At 46.3% G+C, this 21,284-nt stretch overlaps 1 protein-coding gene across 1 annotated transcript; it reads left to right on the top strand.

Moving 5' to 3' along the window:
- Window positions 1-13,458: 13,458 nt before the first annotated feature.
- On the top strand, window positions 13,459-18,074 carry XBP1 (X-box binding protein 1). Its single transcript, XM_031948832.1, is given in 6 exon segments — window positions 13,459-13,815; window positions 14,997-15,093; window positions 16,203-16,331; window positions 16,489-16,548; window positions 16,551-16,634; window positions 16,988-18,074. Coding segments are annotated over 6 exon segments (1,164 nt in total). The 5' UTR covers window positions 13,459-13,582; the 3' UTR covers window positions 17,549-18,074.
- Window positions 18,075-21,284: the final 3,210 nt, after the last annotated feature.

Raw genomic sequence — 21,284 nt, 5'->3', positions numbered from 1 at the left:
CTCATCCTAGATATGACCCACGCATAAGCTTATTTTTAAAAATTTTCCTCCACAACTTTGACTACATTAAATTAAAAAGATTTTGCACAAACAAAACCAACAGAAACAAGATTGAAAGGGAAGTGCAAAGCTGGGGGAAAAAATCTTTTCAGAGAGCATTTCTGATAAAGGTCTCATTTCTAATATATAAAGAAGTGTGTCAAATTTGTAAGAATACAAGTCATTCCCCAATGGATAATATTGTCAAAGGATACGAACAGACAATTTTCAGATGATGAAATTAAAACCATTTATAGTTATATCAAAAATTTTTTTAAATCACTATTGATTAGAGAATGCAAATTAAAACAGCTCTCGGGGACTACCTCACACCTCTCAGACTGGCTAAGATAACAGAAAAAGATAATGATAAATGTTGGAGAGGGTGTGGAAAAACTGAGATGCGTTGTTGGTGGAGTTGTGAAATGATCCAACCATTCTATTGAGCAATCTGAAATTATGCTCAAAGGGCTAAAAAACTGTGCATACCCTTTGACCCAGCAGTGCCATTACTGGATCTGTATCCCAAGGAAATCATAAAGAAGGAAAAAGGACCCACATGTGCAAAAATATCTGCAGCAGCTCTTTTTGTGGTAGCAAAGAATCGGAAAATGACCAGATGCTCATCAGTTGGGGAATGGCTGAATAAGTTGTGGAATATGAAGATAATGGAATATCGTTATTCTATTAAAAAATGATGAACAAGTTGATTATAGAAAGGCCTGGACAGATGTAAATGAACTGATACTGAGCCAAACAAGCAGAACCAGGAATATATTGTACACAGTAACAGCAAGACTGTGTGATGATCAACTATGATCAGTGATCCAAAGCAATCCCAATAGACATTGAACAGAAAACGCCATCTGCATCCAGAAAAAGATCAAAGGAGACTTTGGTCATTTCTTTTTTCTGGGTTTGTTTTTTTTTTTTTAATCTCTCCTATAGTTTTTCTCTTTTGTTCTGATTTTTCTCTCCCAGCATGATTCATAAAGAAATGTGTATTAAAAATAAATAAATTTACTACCATTAAAAAACAAACAAACTTTCCTCAGTACTCTGGGGTAGGGATAAAGTGAGCCAGGAGCCATGTTGTGGACAAGATCAGGCTTCAACGCACCACATTTCAAGAATTTCAAAGAATCTAATTCAATAAAAATTTATTAAGGATACTCCGTACCCGACGCAGAGGACACAATAATAAAAATAAAGAGTTTCTATCCTCAAGGAGCTTACAATTTAATTGGGGGAGACAATATACAAAAGGAAACTGGAAGAGAGGAAGTGGAGAGCAGGCGATATTCAGTCGAGGGCATCTTGTTTCATGTAATTAAAGCCAGGGAGAGAAGCAAATGCCGAGGGGAATGAGCTGAGTCCAGTTTCTGCCCTCTATAAAGAAAGGCATTGGGAGGAGTTTGGTACTCTGTCCTGGAGCTCACCAGTAGGAGGGAAGAAGAGCCTGAGGGAGGTGGAGTCAGGCAAGACTTGAGTAACATGGTAATGATCATAGAGCAAGAACAGGAGTGACCCATGGACAGCCTGTGTATACTCTCCATGTTTGAAAAAAGCCTTGTCTGGCCCCAGCACACCGGATGGGTCCTTGGGAGTGGGAGGTAAAAGGAAAAAAACTGTACAACACAGACAAGTGTGGATAGGTTGTTTGAAGCATATAGAAGGGGAGTCTTCTCCAGTCTAAACCATTGTCTAGACTTTCCCCTGTTAGAAAATATGTAAAGGGGAGTAGAAAACAAAAGGAAGGTCCCAGGAAAGGGATCAAAGGTGAAAACCAAGCTTAATTGTTATCTGGTTAAGCTCAGGGCCTCTCCAGCCCCAGAAGAGACTGAGCTATGTCCACCTAAGGGCAGCATTCTCTTTTCTCTTCAGAAAGGATTAAGATACAGATCTAGGGAAGGAGTTCTCCTGGAAGAATCTTGGGAGGAGCTGAGTAGGTTATTTTCTGAGTGTAAACTCTAAACTGTAACATATTATGATCTTCTTGCTCAAGATTCCTATAAATGTTGCTTATAAAGGTATAAATTATAATTTATATATGTATATATCATTTAGATGTGCTTATATAAATTATATAATATGTAATTTATATAAATTACATCATTCGTAAATTTATAAAAATCAATTATAAAATTATACAAATTGTCTCGTCTTGGGAAATGTCTGAGAGCTTAGGAGAATTATGCCATTGTGGACATTTCTCTCTTCAGGCTAGAAAGGCTGCTTGGATTTAGAATAATGATGTTAAATTAATAATAACTATTTCTGGCCTAAAATTTTAAGAATGATAATAATAATAGTAACGTTTACTATTTGCCAGGCACTGTGCTAAGTGCTTTACAAATATTGGTTAATAATTGATTAACAACCCTGCAAGGTAGATGCTGTTATTATGCCCATATTACAATTGAGGAAACTGAGGCGGAGATTAAAGTGACTCACCCACAGTCACACAACTAGTATCAGAAGCTAGATTTGAACTCCTGATTCCAAGCTTGGTGTTCTATCCATTGTATCCATAGTGTGAATATTTTTTTCTGCTGTAATTGCAGTCTGAGTGGTCTGAGGGAACAACCTCATGGGTGAGATCCTATTTTGCCCATCTAAGCATCGATCTTAAATCGATCTTTATTTATTTTTATTTTATTTTTATTACGTTTCATCTCATGAGATTTTACTTGACTTTCTAGTGCAACAATTTCATTTTGCAACCTCATGTTGCCGTTGGAAATCTGAGCCATCCCTCCCGGCTTTTGTGTCACTGATAAACGTGATTCGCCTTTAACCAAGAAAACTCAGGGCCCAAACTGAGCCCAGGGGCACTTCCCTGGAGACCTCCTTCCAAGCTGTCCTGCACATGTGACTGACTACCCTTGGCTCTGGCCATTTACCTAGTTGCTCATCCTCCTATGCTTAACTTTACCATCATGTAGCTCAGAGTGAGGTATGGGGCCCTACTTTGGAAACCCTGGATCCCAGTCTTTTCACATTTCCTACAAGATAATATTAGGAAAACACCAGCCCTTAAGCCAGGAGGATCTGAGTTCAAATCTGGTCTCAGACACTTAACACTTCCTGGCTGTGTGACCCTGGGCAAGTCACTTAACCCCAATTGCCTCAGCCAAAAAAATAATAAATAAATAAATAACATTAAGAATTTCATTAATTTACTTTGCTAAAAACTTAGACTATGGCTAATGTATATTATATACATACACACATATATAACCATTGGTCTACAAATCTAGTAACTGCCAAAAAATGGGGGGAAATGAAATTTATTCTTAAAACCATTCTGACTCTTAGTGATCATTGCTTCTTTGCCCAGGTATTCCAAGAACTGAAATGTCAGTTCAATATGAACAAAACTGGTCTGTCTGCTTCTGACCGGCACCTGTGGCTGCAGCACTCAGGGACTGAGCACTTGAAGTCCTTTATTGGCTGCTGAGCAGGAATAACTATTGACTCAGTGGGTATTTAAAAGGGATGCACCCTCAGTGACATTGTTGATCACTCTCTCCTCCTGGATACTTTCTTCTTCTGGTTTTTGAAAACTTCCCCCCACTTCTCTCTCCTTTTTTTCTCCCTCCCTCTCTCTGTCTCTCTCTTCTCTGTCTCTGTCTCCTCTCTGTTTCTCTCCCTTCTCTGTCTCTCTCTCTCTGTCTTTCTCCATCTCTCTGTCTCTGTCTCTCGCTCCTTCTTTCTCCATCTCTCTGTCTCTGTCTCTTGCTTCTTCTTTCTCTCTCTCTGTCTCTTTCTCTCCATATTTCTCCATCTATGTCTCTCTCTCCATCTTTGTCTCTGTCTGCCTCTTTCTCTCTTTCTTCTGTCTCTGTTGAGGTTCAAGGGGAACCCCCAAAAGGAGGATTATCCCACACCAGTAACATGAGGTGTTTCAAAAGTCTCCCATCTCCAAGTCAAGGAGCAAAGTTTAATATAATTGTACCGCCAACTAAAGCAGCTTAAGTTCCAAAAGAAGTTAGCAGAGAACCAAGACCAAGAAGAGATTTCTAGGACAAACTTAGAGAGATCAGGTGCTTCCTGCCCCAGAGATGCTCATTTAATGGCTTAGAGGTGGAGTTGGGGAGCCCCCCATTACTGCTATCCGCACAGATGCAGTGTTTGTGGAAGTACAGCATCCAAGGCCAGGTGACCTTAGGGTTAAGGCCAGGTAGCCTTAGGTTTCTTGCTCGTCCTCCCTAGGAGCTATACCACATCATCTCTGTCTGTCTGTCTCTTCCTCCACCATCCCCTTCTCCTACTTCTCTGAGTGCTTCTTCTCTGTCTCCTTTATTGACTCCTTCTTCACTTCACACTCTAACTGGAGCTCTCTCTTTCTCTCTCTTTCTCTCTCTCTCTTTCTTTCTTTCTCTCTCTCTCTCTCTCTCTCTCTCTCTCTCTCTTTCTCTCCCCGTTCTGCCCTGGAACCTCTTCTCTGCTCCTTGATCTTTATCTTCTGGCCTTCCTGACTTCTTTTAAATTCCAATTAAAATCCTATCTTCTTGCATACAAGAAGCCTTTTCCTGCTCCTCTTAATTCTAGTTCCTTCCTTCTTATAACTATTTTCCATTTCTCCTGTGTATAGCTTGTTTATATTTGTTTTCTTGTTGATGTGAGTTTCTTGACATCTTTTACATATTTTTGTAACCCTAGCACTTAGCAGTGCCTGGCACATAGTAGGTACTTAATAAATATTTACTGACTGATTGATCTCTTCTGTGCCAGCTGAGGTTTATTTTGAGTCATTTCTTTCTATGGGAGGGGAGGAAGGTGGCTTTCTCCATCTACTATGCTAGTTTCCACCAGGCCAGAAGAAAGAACAAGAAAAAGAAGAGAAAATACTGTATTGTGTTCCATACTCAGTTCCTACAGTTCTCTCTCTGGGTGCCCATGGCTCTCTCCATCACTATTGGAACGTTCTGAATCAGCTCATTGGTGAAGAGAGCCACGACCGTCAGAATTCTGGCAATATAGTCTTTTTTTTTTTATTTATTTAATAGCCTTTTATTTACAGGTTATATGTATGGGTAACTTTACAGCGTTAACAATTGCCAAACCTCTTGTTCCAATTTTTCACCTCTTATCCCCCCACCCCCTCCCCTAGATGGCAGGATGACCAGTAGATGTTAAATACAGTAAAATATAAATTAGATACACAATAAGTATACATGACAAAAACATTATTTTGCTGTACAAAAAGAATCAGACTCTGAAATATTGTACAATTAGCTTGTGAAGGAAATCAATAATGCAGGTGGGCATAAATATAGGGATTGGGAATTCAATGTAATGGTTTTTAGTCATCTCCCAAAGTTCTTTCTCTAAGCGTAGTTGGTTCTGTTCATTACTGCTCCATTGGAAATGATTTGGTTGATCTCGTTGCTGAGGATAGCCTGATCCATCAGAACTGGTCATCATATAGTATTGTTGTTGAAGTATATATATTGTTGTTGAAGTATATTTTCTCCTGGTCCTGCTCGTTTCACTCAGCATCAGTTCGTATAAGTCTCTCCAGGCCTTTCTGAAATCATCCTGTTGGTCATTTCTTACAGAACAGTAATATTCCATAATATTCATATACCACAATTTATTCAGCCATTCTCCAACTGATGGACATCCATTCAGTTTCCAGTTTCTAGCCACTACAAAAAGGGCTGCCACAAACATTCGTGCACATACAGGTCCCTTTCCCTTCTGGCAATATAGTCTTGTTGCCATGTACAGGATCTCCTGGTTCTGCTCACTTCTCTCAGCACCAGTTCCTGTAGGTCTCCCCAGGCCTGTCTGGAATCGTCCTGCTGCTGACCCTATGTCTTGTCAGTGGGTTACAATGTCTAGAGGAAAGAGTGGGACTGATGACTCTGCAAAACTCTGCCGCTCTTAAATCCAATTCACTTGACAGTCGAGGCATCGCCCTCCCAATGTCATTGCTGCTCTTTGAGATTGAAGGATGAACAACAACACTGGCTTCCATGTGGCAAAGAGCAAGTGATTTAGCTAAGGCACCTTCACTGCCCAGACAAGCCGGAGCCTTAGCTTCAGGCTGTCTCTCTTGTGTTTATTTTTTTTCTGATCTTTGGAGAATGAATCTGGATCCTGAGACTTGATTTGTCCAACTTTAGAGATGATCTCAGAGAGATTGAGAACTCGGAAAGCCCCAAGAGAGATATTTTGGTTGGAGCTGCCTGCTAGCCCGGGGAGGAGTCCTTGGAAGCAATTCTTGTACTTTGGGGGAAGAGTTTTACCCCCAAAAAAAGGGCCCAAACTTGGCAGTTTTGCCAGAAAAACTGTGCAAGATCTATTTAGATAGTGTAGAACCAAGCTGAAATGTAGCAAGAATGCCCCAAACTGCCTTATATTCCGTTGAAATTCAATTATAAATTTTCTAGGAGAGAGTAATCATAGTTATGTTAAAATACTGAATCCCATTTTGAGTTACATTAATGCTCACTGTGAATATGGTTTCTTTAGCAGTGTGTGAGTATGTGTATTTGAGTGTGTGCATGTGTGCGTGTGTGTGTGCATGTGTGTGAGTGTGTGTGTAAGTGTGTGCATGTGTGTATGTGAGTGTGTGAGTATGAGAGTGTGTGTATAAGTGTGTGTGTGTGTATAAGTGTGTGTGAGTGAGTGTGTGTGCGTGAGTGTGAATGTGTGTGTGTGAAATCAAATTTGTCCCAAACTTGATTTACACTATATTTATATTAAACACCTTTCTACTTTCCCCCTCACCTTGAGGAAACCCACAAGTGAAGCTATCAGCCATCTTTCTCCAGAGGACTAGACTGGGAGACACACTGAGTTGAAGCGTGTGAGAAGAGAGAGCTTCGTGTTTCTCTCACCTAAGGCCAGGCTCTCCCAGGGGAACACATGGATGGTTCTAGAGCAAGGGACTGGGTCCCAGGGCCTCAGGGCAGCTCTCCATCATAAGAACACGAATGAGAGTCCAGCTTACTGACCCTTAGTTTTTTATCTACTCTTTTCCTAGGTGAGTCCTCGGTGACTTAGGGCTGTGGGTGCTGTCAAGGTCAGTTAGGAGAGGAGACTGAGACTGTCTCCTCCATTCCCTGTGTCTCCCTTATCTCTGAAGTCTTTGTTTGTCAAAAACAGAGCCTGGAGACAGACTTGTCTCTTTCTCTGAGAGGCTCCTGAGCTTAGTCTCTGGGACCATAGAGTCCTTATCTCTCTTGTCTTTCTAGTCTTCATGTTTACTCTTTTGTGTGGCTGCCAGTCTTTATCTTTCATCTTTTTCTTTGCCTTTTGGACCTATGTTTTTTATCTCTGGGTCTGGGGAGTTTTCCCTTCTCTGTTCTGTGCCTGGGAACAGGACAAAGCAGGGGAGCATCTTCATTATCTCTCTGGTTCTTGTGACTTCTCTCTCCCCTTGACTTCCTTGAATATCCTTTTTTTCCTCTTCCTTCTCCTCCTCTTCCTCCTCTTCCTCCTCTTCCTTTTCTTCTTCTTCTTCTTCTTCTTCTTCTTCTTCTTCTCCTCCTCCTCCTCCTCCTCCTCCTTCTCCTCCTCTTCCTCCTCCTCCTCCTCCTTCTTCTCTCTCTCTTTCTTTCTCAATCTCTCTCTCTCTCTCCCTGCCTTTTCTTTTCTGTCTCTGTTTCTCCTGTTTCTCTCTCCAGCACTGTATCTGTGTCTACCTGTTTTCTCTTCTTTTCTCCTCTCTTCTTTTCTCTTCTCTTCTCTTCTCTCTTTCCTCTCGCTGACTCTGAATCTCCTCTTCTCCTTCTCTCTCTCTCTCTCTCTCTCTCTCTCATCTTGTATTTATTTATAATGTAAATGACGGCTCCTCTGACAGTATGTAACTTCCTCAAGGCCAAGAACTGTCTCACCATTGTCTGTATCCCCAGCGCCTAGTACAATACCTGGTACACAGCAGAAGCTTTTAATGCCTTTAGATGGATTCTAGAGCACCTACAGAAAAAAGGGTTCCATATTTGCCCAAGGCCACTCATTTCAGGGCTATCTAGTGATACTGGCATTTAGAATGTGTGTTCCTTAAAAGAAGAGACTCTAACTTTTCTATTTGAATTTCTAGTGTAACATTTTCAGTTGTGGGCCACTTCTCATGACGCCATTTAGAGTTTTTTTGGGCAGAGATATCAGAGTGGTTTGCTATTTTCCTTCTCCAGGTCACTTTACAGATGAGGAAACTGAGGCAAACAAGGTTTAATGACTTGTCCAGGCTCACACAGTTAGTAAGTGAGTGAAGTCAGATTTGAACTCCGGAAGATGAGTCCAGACCTAGAACTCTATCCACTATGACACCACCTAGAGGCCCGTAGTAAATGCTCAATAAATGCTTTTCATTTACTGGCCTCCTTCTTCCTCCCCCAACTCTATGAAATCTCCTTGTCCTTTAGTTGGCCGGAACCCTCTCCCTCCAAATTTCTGCCACTTGGCTTTCCTGATTTACTTTAAGTCAGGCTAAATTGTCAGCTTCTATAAGAAGCCTTCTCCAAAGCCCCTTAGTGACAGAGCTTTCTCTCTAGTGATTAAGTCCAATTTAAACTGAGCCTAGCTTCTCTGTACATTATCTCCTGCTATTGGACTGGGAGTTCCCCGAGAGCAAGCAGGGATTGGATGTGGGTGGTTTGGGGCTCTTTTTTTGCCTTTCTTTCTATCCCCAGATCTTGGCACAGTCCCTGGCACATAATAGGTGCCTAATTAATGTTTGTTGAGTCTCTAGCAGGAAGTTCTGCTGTTAATATTTCCTTTCTTTCTCTCGTGTCAAAGTTTAACTCATTTTGAATTATCTGTACTCTTTCGAGTCTGGAAAAAAGAGTTTCCACTCCTTGTATCTAAAGGGCACCATTAACATGGTTTATCTTATTTGAGTCCACTGATAAGTTAGTAAAATTACTCCTTTCCAGGACATTTATTTAAGGAAACCAGAGCTCTCTTTTGAAACCGTACGGGGCTGAAACTGAGAGCTCTGAGTTTTACATGAACAGTTCCTTATCATGAGTACTCAGTAATTTTTTTTTTTCTTTAATCACCATCTGATGCAAGAGTTATCTGAGGCCCCTGGAATAGCCTCCGAGAGAGGATCTGAAACTGTTTGAGTTTGGGGAGGGAAGTGTACTTTCCAAAGGAGAAGAAAAACACAGACAAATTATACCTGGTGAATGAGACGAAAATTGTTTTGTCCAAATGAGAAGAAAAGCCTGGAACATGGGGAGGGGGGATTCACACGTGGATCTTCCCCTTTGCTCCAGTAACTGTAACCAGAGACAGAACTGTCAATCCCTTTCTCCTCTCATCTGGAGTGGTCCCTCCAATGGGTATGTGTGCTTCACCCCACCCTGCCGGGGTACAGAATTCCTCATTCACCTCTTTTTCTCCTTATATCCTCCCTCCTTTATTTTCTTCTTGGATTTCCTGGCTACCTGTTAGTTCCTCAGAAAGGTCTCCCAAAGATAATTAACCTTGGAAGGCCTAGTTTTTTATATGTTTTATCACAGGGGCAGCTTAAACTTCCCAGCATCCCAGGCAGCCTCCTGAGGCTCTAGGGGATGACAAATCTGATTCAATGGAGGGAATTTCCATACCAGGAGTCCCCCACTTCAGTAAAACCATCAGGATCATAGGTCTTATAGATTTAGGGCTGGAAGGGATGTTAGGGGCCCAACCCTCTCATTTCACAATAAGGAAGTTGAGGCCCAGGAAGATTAGGTAACTTGATCATGTGGGTCCCAGGGTGGTTAAAAAGGATCCAGACCTAGAAATCTGAACAGTCCATTTATAAGTAGATAGCCCAGTTCCTTGGCTACTGGGGATACTTCTGGGAATGAATGTGCTCCTCCAAAAGATGAGGAATAGAAGAGGAGCTAGACCAGAGGAATTCTAAGTTCCTCTTTCCGGACCATAAACTCTTGTCATTCAGTCACGTCTGACTCTTGGGCTTCTCTTGGCTAAGATGCCAGCGTGGTTTGCCATTTTCTTCTCCGGCTCATTTTACAGATGAGGAAACTGAGGCAAAGAAGGCAAAGAGCTGAAAATGGAGTCCTACGGAGATAGATGGATCTAAAAGCTTTTGTTAAGCCCTTATTCTGTTCGAGGCCCTTGCGTGCCAGAGGCCTTTCTGGTGTTGCGCAGGAGGTAGTGGAAGGTTCAGCTTTCAGATTCTTAGCATTTTTAAATCCAGAGGAATTGCAGCTGGAACCTGGATCCTCACCGTGTTCAGAGGCTGATCACACATGAATGACCGGCCTTCAGTCCACAAGAGCATCTTGTGCCTGGATGAAAAGCTCCCAAGAACTGGCAGAAGGCCCTGTCCAAATTAAGCATTACTTGGGTTACTCTCCCTAACTCTCAGCCTGTGGCCGGGGACACAGAGTCCTCAAGACCAGGGAATCACAACTGGGGTTTGAGATCTGCCCAAAGCCTCCATTTTTTTGGGAGGGGGGGAATCTTGACATATTTATTCCCGTCCCAAACTGCTTTTTTTTTTAGGGCTGGGGAGTGGGGGACACCATGGAAGGGGAGAGAGCAGATGGATGCTTACTCCACTAGCCTTGTCTGTAGGTCCAGGGAGTCGCTGTTCTGATTTTGTTGTCTTGTTCTGATTTGTCATTTCCCCTTTCCCCAAATCCACCTAGAACCACTTCCCACACCCCAGGTCTGTCTTGATGCTTGGGAACAAGAGGAAATACTGGTCAGCCAGGTGCACCCACCCCACCTGCCCTTCTGTGCTACCCTCCCAGAGGGGGAGGGGGAAAGAAATCCATCAATTTACTGGTTAAAGGGCCTCAATCCCATTCATTCCTTTGTCACTTCTATGATCTGTTGGCTTGGGGAGGGGAGGGGAAGGGAGGGAAGAGTCTGTGACCTAGACTCAGGTCCAGGTCCTGCCATCTAGGGGAAGGGGTGGGGGGACACCTCCCCCAGACAAAGAGGATGTATTCCACTGCTTTTAGAAACTTCTTCCCCTTTTCTGGAAGCTGGGTATGGGTGAGGCTGTAGCTTTAAGCTCTGTTCCCAACTAGTGGCAAAGCAATTCCACTCAGAGGGCGATAAGAGAGCCAGCCAGGGGAAAAACAGACATTTTCCAGTGGGGAGAGAGGCAGAGAACAAATGAAGATGGGGAAAATGAGGTACTGGCCCTTTAAACATCCAGAAGATTAGAGGCTGTAATAAACCCTGGCCTAAGGGAGGGGAGGTGCCCGGGGGCCCACTGGTAGAAAAGGGGATGAATCTGTGCTCCTTAAGCACCACTAGGCAGAGAGAGACCCTCCCACCCAACCCTGACTCCCTATCCTGGATTACTCCTGGCTATCTATATCTTCTCTTTGACTCTCCCCTGGGAGACCGACTATGTATTAGGGAGTCTTCCTCCTTCCAACAATGCATCTATTTTCTCCTGTTTATCTGTGTCTTCCCTTTAATCCTCCTGGAGGGAGACCTACTATGTGTTAGGGCCTTCCCCTAGAACAATTGACATTTCTTGGAATATCAATGGTGCCCTTAGGTGGTCCAATGGTTATCTCTCAATCACATAATAGGATAAAGAAGCACAAGTCACTTAGCTTTTCTGAACATCTAATCCATGGCCATAAATTAAATTTACATGGTTAGCTAGCTTTGATGTAATAGGTTAAGGTTGGCAAAATATTTTATACACAGTCCTGTCTCATTGGACCCTCATAATAACCCTATGAGGTAGATGCTATCATCCCCATTTTATAGTTGTAGAAACTGAGGTTGAGAGAGAACAGTTGGTTCTTAGAAACAGAATTTAAGCTCAGTTCTTCTGGATTCCAAGTCCAACACCCATCTCACCCTTCTCACAGGATTGCCGGGAGCAAAAGCAGTGGAAAAGCTTAAATCACTAGAAAAAAAAATGGAAGTAATTATGACCCTCACAAAGGCAAGTAGCAGTGTCACCGTGTTACTGGAAGCCTTCAAGCACTCTTCGGATGGTTATTTTGGGGGAAATTGTAGGGATTATAATTCATAAATGGGCTAGACCAGATGGATTCTGGGACTCTGAGAATCAGCAGTTCTTCACTGAGCAGGATTTAGAGATGGATCCATTTCCTTCATTTTGCGGATGAAGACCGACCGAAGGCTGTTTTACATTTTAAAAAGGAAAACAAGATGCAGAGCAAGAAGGATTTAGGAGCAGGAGTGCCTGGAACATAGTAGGGATGCAATAAATGTTTTTAAATTTTTTTTTGCATACAAAACATCTGCATGAGTAATTTTTCAACACTGAACTTTGCAAAACCTTCTGTTCCGACTTCCCCCCCTTCCCCCACCCCTCCCCCCATGGGAGGCGGTCCCATACGTGTTACATGTTAAAGCGTATGTGAGGTACAATGTACGTTTTATACAGTTATCTCCCCGCACAGGAAACATCGGATTTAGAAAGAAGGGAAAAACGCGAGCAGGAGAACAAAAGTGCAGGCGAACCCTAACGGAGGGAGGGGGTGCTCCGTGCGGTGCGCACGCGTTTCCCAGGGCTCTTTCTCGGCCGCAGCGGCTTCTGTTCCTGGGATAAACTTTTTTGCTTCCCCCTTGTGCGACCCTGAGCCAGACCCCGGCCTCCCTCTGACCCCCCGCCTGCCCCTTCCCGATCGGAGAGAGCCGGCAAGTCTGCCGCGGCTCCGCGACCCTGGCCACGCCCCTTCTCCCGCCCGCCTCAGTTTCCCCAGCGGTCAAACGAGCCGGAGGAAGGGACGCGCCCTGCGGTGTCTCCGCCAAACCCTCAAAGGGGGGGGGCGGTCTGGGGAGCACCCCAGGGGAGGACGGTGGATCTCCAGCCGTCACGTTGCAGAAACGGTTTTCTGCGTGTCTGGGGGCGGGCGGCGGCGGCGACGGGTCCGAACATCTCCTGGGACGGAGGCCTCCCTCCTGCTAGTGAGAGGCGCGGCTGGAGCCCGACCGGGTCCCGCCCAGCTCCGAGTCCGAGACTGCTGACCCCCGCCCCTCCCCCTCCCTCCCCTCCTCCTCTCCCCGCCCCTCCTCCTCCCTCCCCTCCCCCTCCCTCCCCCCGCCCCCGGCTCCGCTTCCCGATTTGTCACTGAGAGAAGTCGGACTAAAGACCCCGGGGGCGCTTATCATCTCTCTAACGCGTCCTTGGTGCCGTCTCCTGGGGCCTCGGTTTCCCCGACTGTAAAAGACGAAGGCGGGCTCTCTCTGGCGGGGCCGAGGCCCTCCCGGCGCGCCCCCGCGCCTGTCACGTGGTAGAGGCCTCCGCTCCCGGCCTCGCGCGCGCGGCCGCCGCCTCTCGGACGGCTGACAGCGCTCGCCCCCGTCTCCTTCCCCTCCGTCCCGCCCCCGCGGCCAGCGAAGCCAATCGGGAGCGCAGAGCGCCGCGCGTCACCCGCCCCGGGCCAATGGGCGGCGGCCACGCCGGTTATACGGCGAGCGGGCGCGGCCGGCCGGTCAGTCCGGACGGCGGCGGTGGCGGTGACGGCAGGGCCTGCTCGGGGCTGGGTCCGCGCAGGGGCTGGTTCCGCGCAGCGGCGTCCGCGCCTCAGGCTCCGTCCTCCGCACTCGCTCTCCAGGCGTCCGCACGGCCATGGTGGTGGTGGCCCCGAGCCCGGCCCCGGCCCCGGCCGCGCCGCAGGTGCTGCTGCTCTCCTCCGGGAAGCCCCCCGCGGCCGGGGCCGCCCCCGCGGCCGGCCGCGCCCTGCCCCTCGTGCTGCCCCCCAGCCCGGAGGCGCCGAGCGCGGCCCCCGGCGCCGGCCAGAGCCCGGCCCGCAAGCGGCAGCGCCTCACGCACCTGAGCCCGGAGGAGAAGGCGCTGCGCAGGTGAGCCCGCGGCCCGGCCCGGGGCGGAGGGGGAGGGGCCCGGCGGGGGGAGGGGACGCGAGGAAGGGGGCCCCACCCCCTCCGGCTGCCCCGCCACGTCCGCACTTTCGCCCCAAGCGCTTCCTTCCCAGGCTCGCCCTCTGGGCTGGGCAGAAGCCCGGGCTGGGGGTCGTGGAATGGGAAGGACCCCCCCCTCCCTTCGGCCAGCTGCGTCGTGCCCTCCTGAGCCTCAGCTTACCTTCCTGTCAGACCTCAAGCATTGATTAGGCCCTGAGGGCCGGGGGCGGGTAAAGGACGGCCAGACCCCCGCACTGACTGGCCCGGAGCACTCCCTGGGCGGGGGTCTCAGATAGCGGGGACTGGCTTGGGCCTTCCTCCAGTCCCCACCTTAGCAACCTTTCCCATTTCTCTCCGTCCCCAATAAAACGTTACCGCCCCCCTCGTTCCCTTTTGATCTTTAATTCGCACCTGTGCATTTCACCATCGTTCTGATTAATGTGTCAGATTGGTTCGTGCTCTCAAATTCATGTTAATTCACTTAAGCATCTCCACACTGACACAGCGCACATTCTCGAGATGGGATAATTTCATTGCGTTAATAGATTGAGTTTGCTTAATGTCCCAGTTGTTGGGCTGTTTCTAATTTTCCCCTCCTTTAATTGAATTATGAGTGTTCTGGTGATTGGGGGAAAATAAAATCCTGAATGAGCCCTTTTTTTTTTTTCTGATGCAAGAAATAGTCCATGTGTATCTAGCAGGGCTTTGAATGATGCAACATAGGAGAAACTCAGTTGAGGCTTTGTGCAAGTGAGCCACAGCATCCTTAAATGGTTCTTTGGATAGGTTCCTGAAGCGCAGAGGCGGACGTGCTGAGGAATAAACTTGAATTTACTTGGAATATCGTGCTTTTTTAAAATTTGGGGAGCCGATTATGAAATCGGCTTTGATTGGTAAATATTTTCCAGTCTGATAGCTTAACAGCGAGTGGTTCTGGTTTAGCAGATATATTTCTGGACATTCACCCTAAAAAGGGACTGTGTTCTCTGACTACATAAGGGCAGGAAGCAGATCTATTACTAAGAAGTAGAATTAATATTTGAAAACCCGGTTTAACTTTGCACCTCAGAGTCACAATAGTGGAATAATCTCTGGATGTTAAAGACACATTTTTCCATTTCCAGAAAATTGAAAAACAGAGTAGCAGCACAAACAGCTCGAGACAGGAAGAAAGCCCGAATGAGCGAACTGGAGCAGCAAGTTGTGGACTTGGAAGAAGAGGTGAGAGACAGAACCTTCCTAGGGATGTTGGCCTTGGCTCTCTGGCTCCTTGTGGACAAGGGCACACTCGTATACACAACAGTGCTATTTCCTGAGGCAGTCTCCTTAGAACACATTTATTTAATTTAGGTGGTCTCAGTGTATGGTGGGCTTTTCAGTTATGTCTCTGTGTGACAGATGCTGTGACGAGGGGATGGGAGTATGATACTGATGGCTGGAAATGCCTTAGTTGCCTACTAATAAAATGTTAAACCAGACCTCTGTACTGTCCCAGAGTTGTGACAGAGCTTGCAGCCTGAAGTTTGGTCCACCTGAACATTACACTGTGCAAACCAAATCTCGCCTGTGGTAGCTAACCATCCCCTTAGAGATTTAGGGATGGAACATTCACTGTGGGGTGACTTAGGGGACACATACTTTCTTTTTGAGTAATGGAGGAGGCTCTGAATTGAAACACATGCTTGTGGGGGCAGTGGAATATAGTAGCCTCAAGGACTCCATCTTTGCTTGGACCTCAGTGGGTTAACCCAAGTAAGAAGCCTCTGTGTTTGAGGAGCCCTTTGACAAATCCTTCATTTTTCCATCTTTGGGGGGATTTGGTCTTAAAAGTGACCGCCAGTCTGTCCTTTCTGTTTAGATACACACTCAATAGATAGGATGCATATATGCACCTTCTTGATTTTTTGAGTTAAGTTGTGAGGTTTTTTCTTATGGCTGCTTTCCCTAAGAACACACCAGATGAAATTCAGGACCACTGTTTTCTTTGTGACGGGGCTGTGCCCTATGAGACAGCTCTTCTAGAAACCAAAGGCCCTAAGGGCATCACTCATGAGCAGTCAGTACCTAAAATAAGATTTAAGATCTTTTAGACTTGAAATTTTTTTATCTTGTTAGTACCTATTTGGAGCCTTACTCTTAGGTCAGTTGATCAGGTTTCTGAGGGCTTTTAGGAAAAATAAGTTTTAAAAAAATATTCCTGCATGATATTATTTAACATTTTAATTTTTTGTGCATTAGAAAAAGTCCCCAGGAGCCTAGATATATGAATTTCTCTGAAGTAGAATTCCAGATACTTTGGCAGTATCTGATCAAAATCATTTCTTTTCCAGAACCAAAAACTTTTGATTGAAAACCAACTTTTACGTGAGAGAACCCATGGGCTTGTTGTTGAAAATCAAGAGTTGAGACAGCGCTTGGGGATAGATGCCCTAATAACCAAGGAGGAACCAGAATCCAAGGTAACAATGGTCTGGATGTCATAGAACCGGTTCTGTGTGGGTATAGTTTGCTGGTGCAACTTTAAATTCAGGGCCACTCCTGACCCCAGGGCCTTGAATGATTGTAAGTGTCAGCCATTGAAGGGCCTTCCTTCCCTTGATCTGTGTCTCCCCCCAGGTGAATGATGTCCGGTTGGTGGCCGGGTCTGCTGAGTCCGCAGCACTCAGACTACGTGCGCCTCTGCAGCAGGTGCAGGCCCAGCTGTCACCCTTCCCGAACACGCCCCTGTGGATTCTGACTGTGTTGAGTCTTCAGACTCTGAGGTAAGGATTTGTCCCTCTTTGGTCCAGGAGCCCTGGTTTCTGCTGCCCTATTGGCTGTACCACCTAGAGATGTCTCATGATGGTCACTAAGTAACTGGGAAGTTTACACACCCCCCTCTGCCCCTGTGGCCAAAGAAAACTCCCCATTTCAGTGAGAATGCAGCGCAAACTGATCCTGCCTGTCCGTCCCCATGACTTGTATGATTTGGATATAAGGTCCGAGTTCTCTGGGATTGAACTCCCCGTGATCAGAGACTCTGAGCTCCATTCCCTTTCTGTGTAGTTCCTAGCCTAGGGCCACCGCAGGAATGTCTGTTGCCGCTGAGGTTCCATTAATGTTTGGTCTCTTCCAGTCTGATATCTTGTTGGGCATTCTGGACAACCTGGACCCAGACATGTTCTTCAGATATGTTAACACAGAGTACTGCATGGAGGAGCTCAAAGAAGTGGGTGCAGAGGAGCCCGACTCCGTACCAGCCTCCCCTTCTCCCTTGGTGGGGCCCCCATCAGCCAAGCTGGAAGCCATTAATGAACTGATACGGTTTGACCACGTGTACACCAAGCCACTCATCGTGGAGATTCCCTCGGAAACAGATGGTCAAGGCAGCGTGGTAGTGAAAATTGAGGAAGCCCCCCTTAGCCCGTCTCTGAAACCAGACCCCCCTGAGCCGCTCACTGTGTCAGTGAAGGAAGAGTTCCTGGAGGACGACTTCATCCCAGAGCTCGGGATGGAGAACCTGCTCTCCTCCAGCCCCTGCCTCAAGCCCTCTCCCTGCCTGCTGGATGCTTGTAGTGACTCTGGCTATGAGGGCTCTCCGTCCCCTTTCAGCGAGATGTCCTCCCCCCTGGGCACAGGCCACTCCTGGGAAGACACTTTTGCCAATGAACTCTTTCCTCAGTTGATCAGTGTCTGAAATAGTATTGTTGGCTCGTTGTCCAAATCATTGTATTGAACCCACAGTCTAAAGGCAGCGAATGGCCCGGTGCCGGTGAAGGCAGCCATTCCCTGGAGTGTTCGGTCCCTAGGACCTTGTGGTCCATTGGCCAGGCTTGGCCAGAGCCCCTCCGGTATTGTCCTTGGCTGACTCCTGCAGCCTTGAAGCAAGTGTGGACTCACCTTGTCACTATGATATCCCACCACCTGAGTAAGATAGGAAGTTGAGATCTTGATTCCTTTTTTCTCCCTTCCTATTTTGCCTCTTTGTTTAGTAAAGTCCTTAGTTTGCTTGTGTGAGCAGAGAAAATAGCTGTTGGAGGGGCTTGCTTTTCCATTATGTACAGTTGGATAATGTGAACATTAGGAAAAAATCTTTTGTAAAGTTAGAGAAATTTACTGTGTAAATGCTCGATGATATGAATTCTTTCATGTGAGCTTGGCTTTGGGGAGGTGCTTTCTCCATTTTATTTAAAACTACCCGTGCAATTAAAAAGTGCAATGCAGTTCTCTGTCTGGCTGCTGCTTCCTAGGCGGTTTGGGTCCCAGCTGTTTCTCGGCTTTTTATAGTCTGACGCCGACCTGTGCCTTCCACAAGGATTCTTTGTAGTCTAGAGCCATGGCTCGATTGTATAGAAAGCTCTCGGAGAGGAACCCCCTAGTGAGTTAGGTTCCTAAGGAACTCGCTCAAGGGGTCTCCACTATTTGAGGTGGCAGCACAGGGATTAGGACTTCCTGACTCTCTCAGTGCCCACGATGCCTCTTTAAGGGGAGAAAACCCCTTTTTGTTAACTTCTGTTAGGGCAGGGCAAGAGTGGTCCTTTGACAAGAACAAGTCAAGCACTGTTATGTCTGTGCCGGGCACCGTGTGAGTAAAGCAAAAACATTCCAGGTGTTCCTGTTCTGATGGGAAGATGCCATGCGATTATGTATACAAAATGGGTGCAGGGGAAATGGGGGAAATTATGTACACACGTATACAAAATGGGTGCAGGGGAAATGGGAAGATGCCATGCAATTATGTACACACACATGTATACAAAATGGATGCAGGGGAAATGGCAAAAATTATGTACACACATGTATACAAAATGGGTGCAGGGGAATTGGGGAAAATTATGTACACACAGAGCCTGACATCTGATCTTAGAGATAAGTTTATGGGGAATAGCCACCAGAGGTTCAAGTGTGGGAGGAAGGGTGACATGGGCCACCCATGGGACCGGAAGGGGGAGAAACTTGCCAAGGCCCATGACAACAAGGAGGCAATATTAGCCTGGCTAAAGGGAGGAACCTGAGCCAGTTAAGTGCTAAGGGCAGCGCCTATGTGAGCAGGTGGACGGATAGACAGGGACATAAAAGAAAGAACAGGACTTGGCAAGACTGGCTGTGTGGGGACAGCAAGATGACACCATAGTTATGGGCCTGGGTGTGACTGGGGACGGAAGCCTCAACAGCAATTGGTGAATGAAGTTGGGTGGAGGGAGGAAAGTTTGTGAAGAGAGAAAGGGTGTGGGGGGAGAGGCTGTCCAGCTAAATAAATTAGAATCATCCCCTTAAAGGTCATTTTGAATCCTTGGGAGGAGGAGGCAGCCAAACAACCTTGAGGGACATCCCATGATGACTGATGTGGATGAAAATGCAGTAAAGGAAGGAGGCCGAGGAAAGGTTGGGTAAAGAGGAGGCCTTCCTGGGTTCTTGTTCCCACGTTATATATCTCTACCTTACTAACATCAGCTTTAACAAACAGCTCTCAGATTACTTCTCAAGACTAGTAGCTGTGGGGATGTAAATTATTCTTTAAATCCCCTTTTCCCTGGATCCACAGGAGTAAAAGGCAGCCTCCTGCCTTCACACACACAACACGTCGCATCCAGAGCCAGAACCAGATCCTAGCATAGTCCTCCAGCTGTGTGTCTCCTGGGCAGGTCACTTGAATGCTTCTGTGCCTCAAAGCTTCCCTTATCTGGAAAATGGAGGCTGAAATCTAGATCTCGAAGATCCCTCCCAGCTCAAAATGCGTGATCTAGAAATGAGTCAGAGGGAAATGGTCCAAATCTGTCTTGAGCATTCAAACAGCTTTCAGAAGTAGTTTACGCAGTTATTCTTCCTTTCCAAGGGACCAAATTTTAGGGTTCTGGGGCAGCTATGTGTCATTGTGGATACAGTGCTAGCTCTGGAGTCAGGAAGACCTTCCTGAGCTCACATCAGCTTCAGACATGTAACTGTGACCCAGGCCTGTTTGTCTCAGTTTCCTTATTTGTAAAATGAGCTGCAGAAGGGCATTGCAAACCACTTCAGGATCTTTTCAAGAAAACCTCCAAAGGGGTCACAAGGCAGCAGATAGGACTGAAAAATAATTCTTAAAATTACATTCTTACCTTCTAACCTTAAATGACCTTTAGCCAAAGGGGGAAAATAGTCATCTTTAAGACTGTCTCAAGCAATTAAAAAAAAAAGTAGGAATATCAATAAGGAAACAAGGAACTAAAGTCCGAGGGGTTTCAGGCCACCTGAAGTTCAGGGAGTGGAAACCCCAAATTCAATTGCTGGAATCTAAAATTCCATTGCTGTTGCCGAAACCAAGAAGAGGCCGAGACCACCCACGGCTTAAAAGCTGCGTCTTCTCTGCCTCTGAATTTCTCATAGAGACAAAAATGTGATAATGATTGGTTTTCGCATGTTTGTTTGAAATCTTGAACCCTGGCCTCCAGTTTTGGCAACATCTTCCTTAGAGAAAAAAAAATCAAGTTAATAAGAAAATGATGTAATTGTGAACAACATTCAAAAATAAACGATTCTGCTACAAATTTACACTCTGGAAACGCAGCTGAGAAGCACTGCCCTGTATCGGAACCGGAGGGACCGTCTTACCCCGCCGTGGACCTTGCCGTGAGGGACTTCCTGTACAGGTGGCTGAGAACTAATGGTTTACTAAGAATTAAGCTGTAGCTTTAGGACACCTGGTTGTTTCAAAGCCTGTTTGAAACAAAAATACCCAACATTCAAATGGGATATTACGACCAACTTACAAGATGGCGTTAAATGCTTACTGTGCTAATTAGCAAAGGGAGGAACAACTAGGTTTTTTTCTCTCCTTAAGTGAGGGGTTTCCCTAATGATTTTTTTTGGGGGGGGGGATAGAGGGGAGAATAAAGAATGACTTGATCACAGCCTCCAGGACTGGAAAGATTCAGATCTGTACCACAATTTCATAAGAAAAAGGGGGGCAGTGGGTCGGTGGGTCTGTCAAATGTTTTCCTAGCAAAGTGGGCCAGGCAGGAGGCGGCAGCCTCAGGCCCCCCCCTCCCTGGAGATGTTGGAGCTCAGGCTCGATGGCCTCCCTCTGCAGAGGGAACGGGCTCAGGAGGCTTCTGGCCATTCCAACTATAGTAGCATCTCCCTAGGGTGTGACAGCTTTGCAGAGTATTTGACCATGTTTCCTCATTTGATCCTCACAGTCGTGGGAGGGGGGGGTGCTATTATTATCCCCATTTTACAGATGGGGAGACTGAGGTAGGCAGAGATGGAACAACTTGTCCAGGGTTATACAAGGTTGGAATTGAACTCGGGCTTCCTGACTCCAAGGCGGACCCTCTCACCACTGCATTACCAGCTACCCTGATAATGACAAAAATGAAGTGCTTGTCCTCAACAAACAAACCTCCTGGAAGGACCCCAATGCCGTGCCCAGTTCTGGGGCCACTTTGTCTGAA

Source organism: Sarcophilus harrisii, chromosome 1, assembly GCF_902635505.1.
Source record: "Sarcophilus harrisii chromosome 1, mSarHar1.11, whole genome shotgun sequence".
NCBI classification, from domain to species: domain Eukaryota; kingdom Metazoa; phylum Chordata; class Mammalia; order Dasyuromorphia; family Dasyuridae; genus Sarcophilus; species Sarcophilus harrisii.
This window is presented reverse-complemented; position numbering and strand designations above follow the sequence as displayed.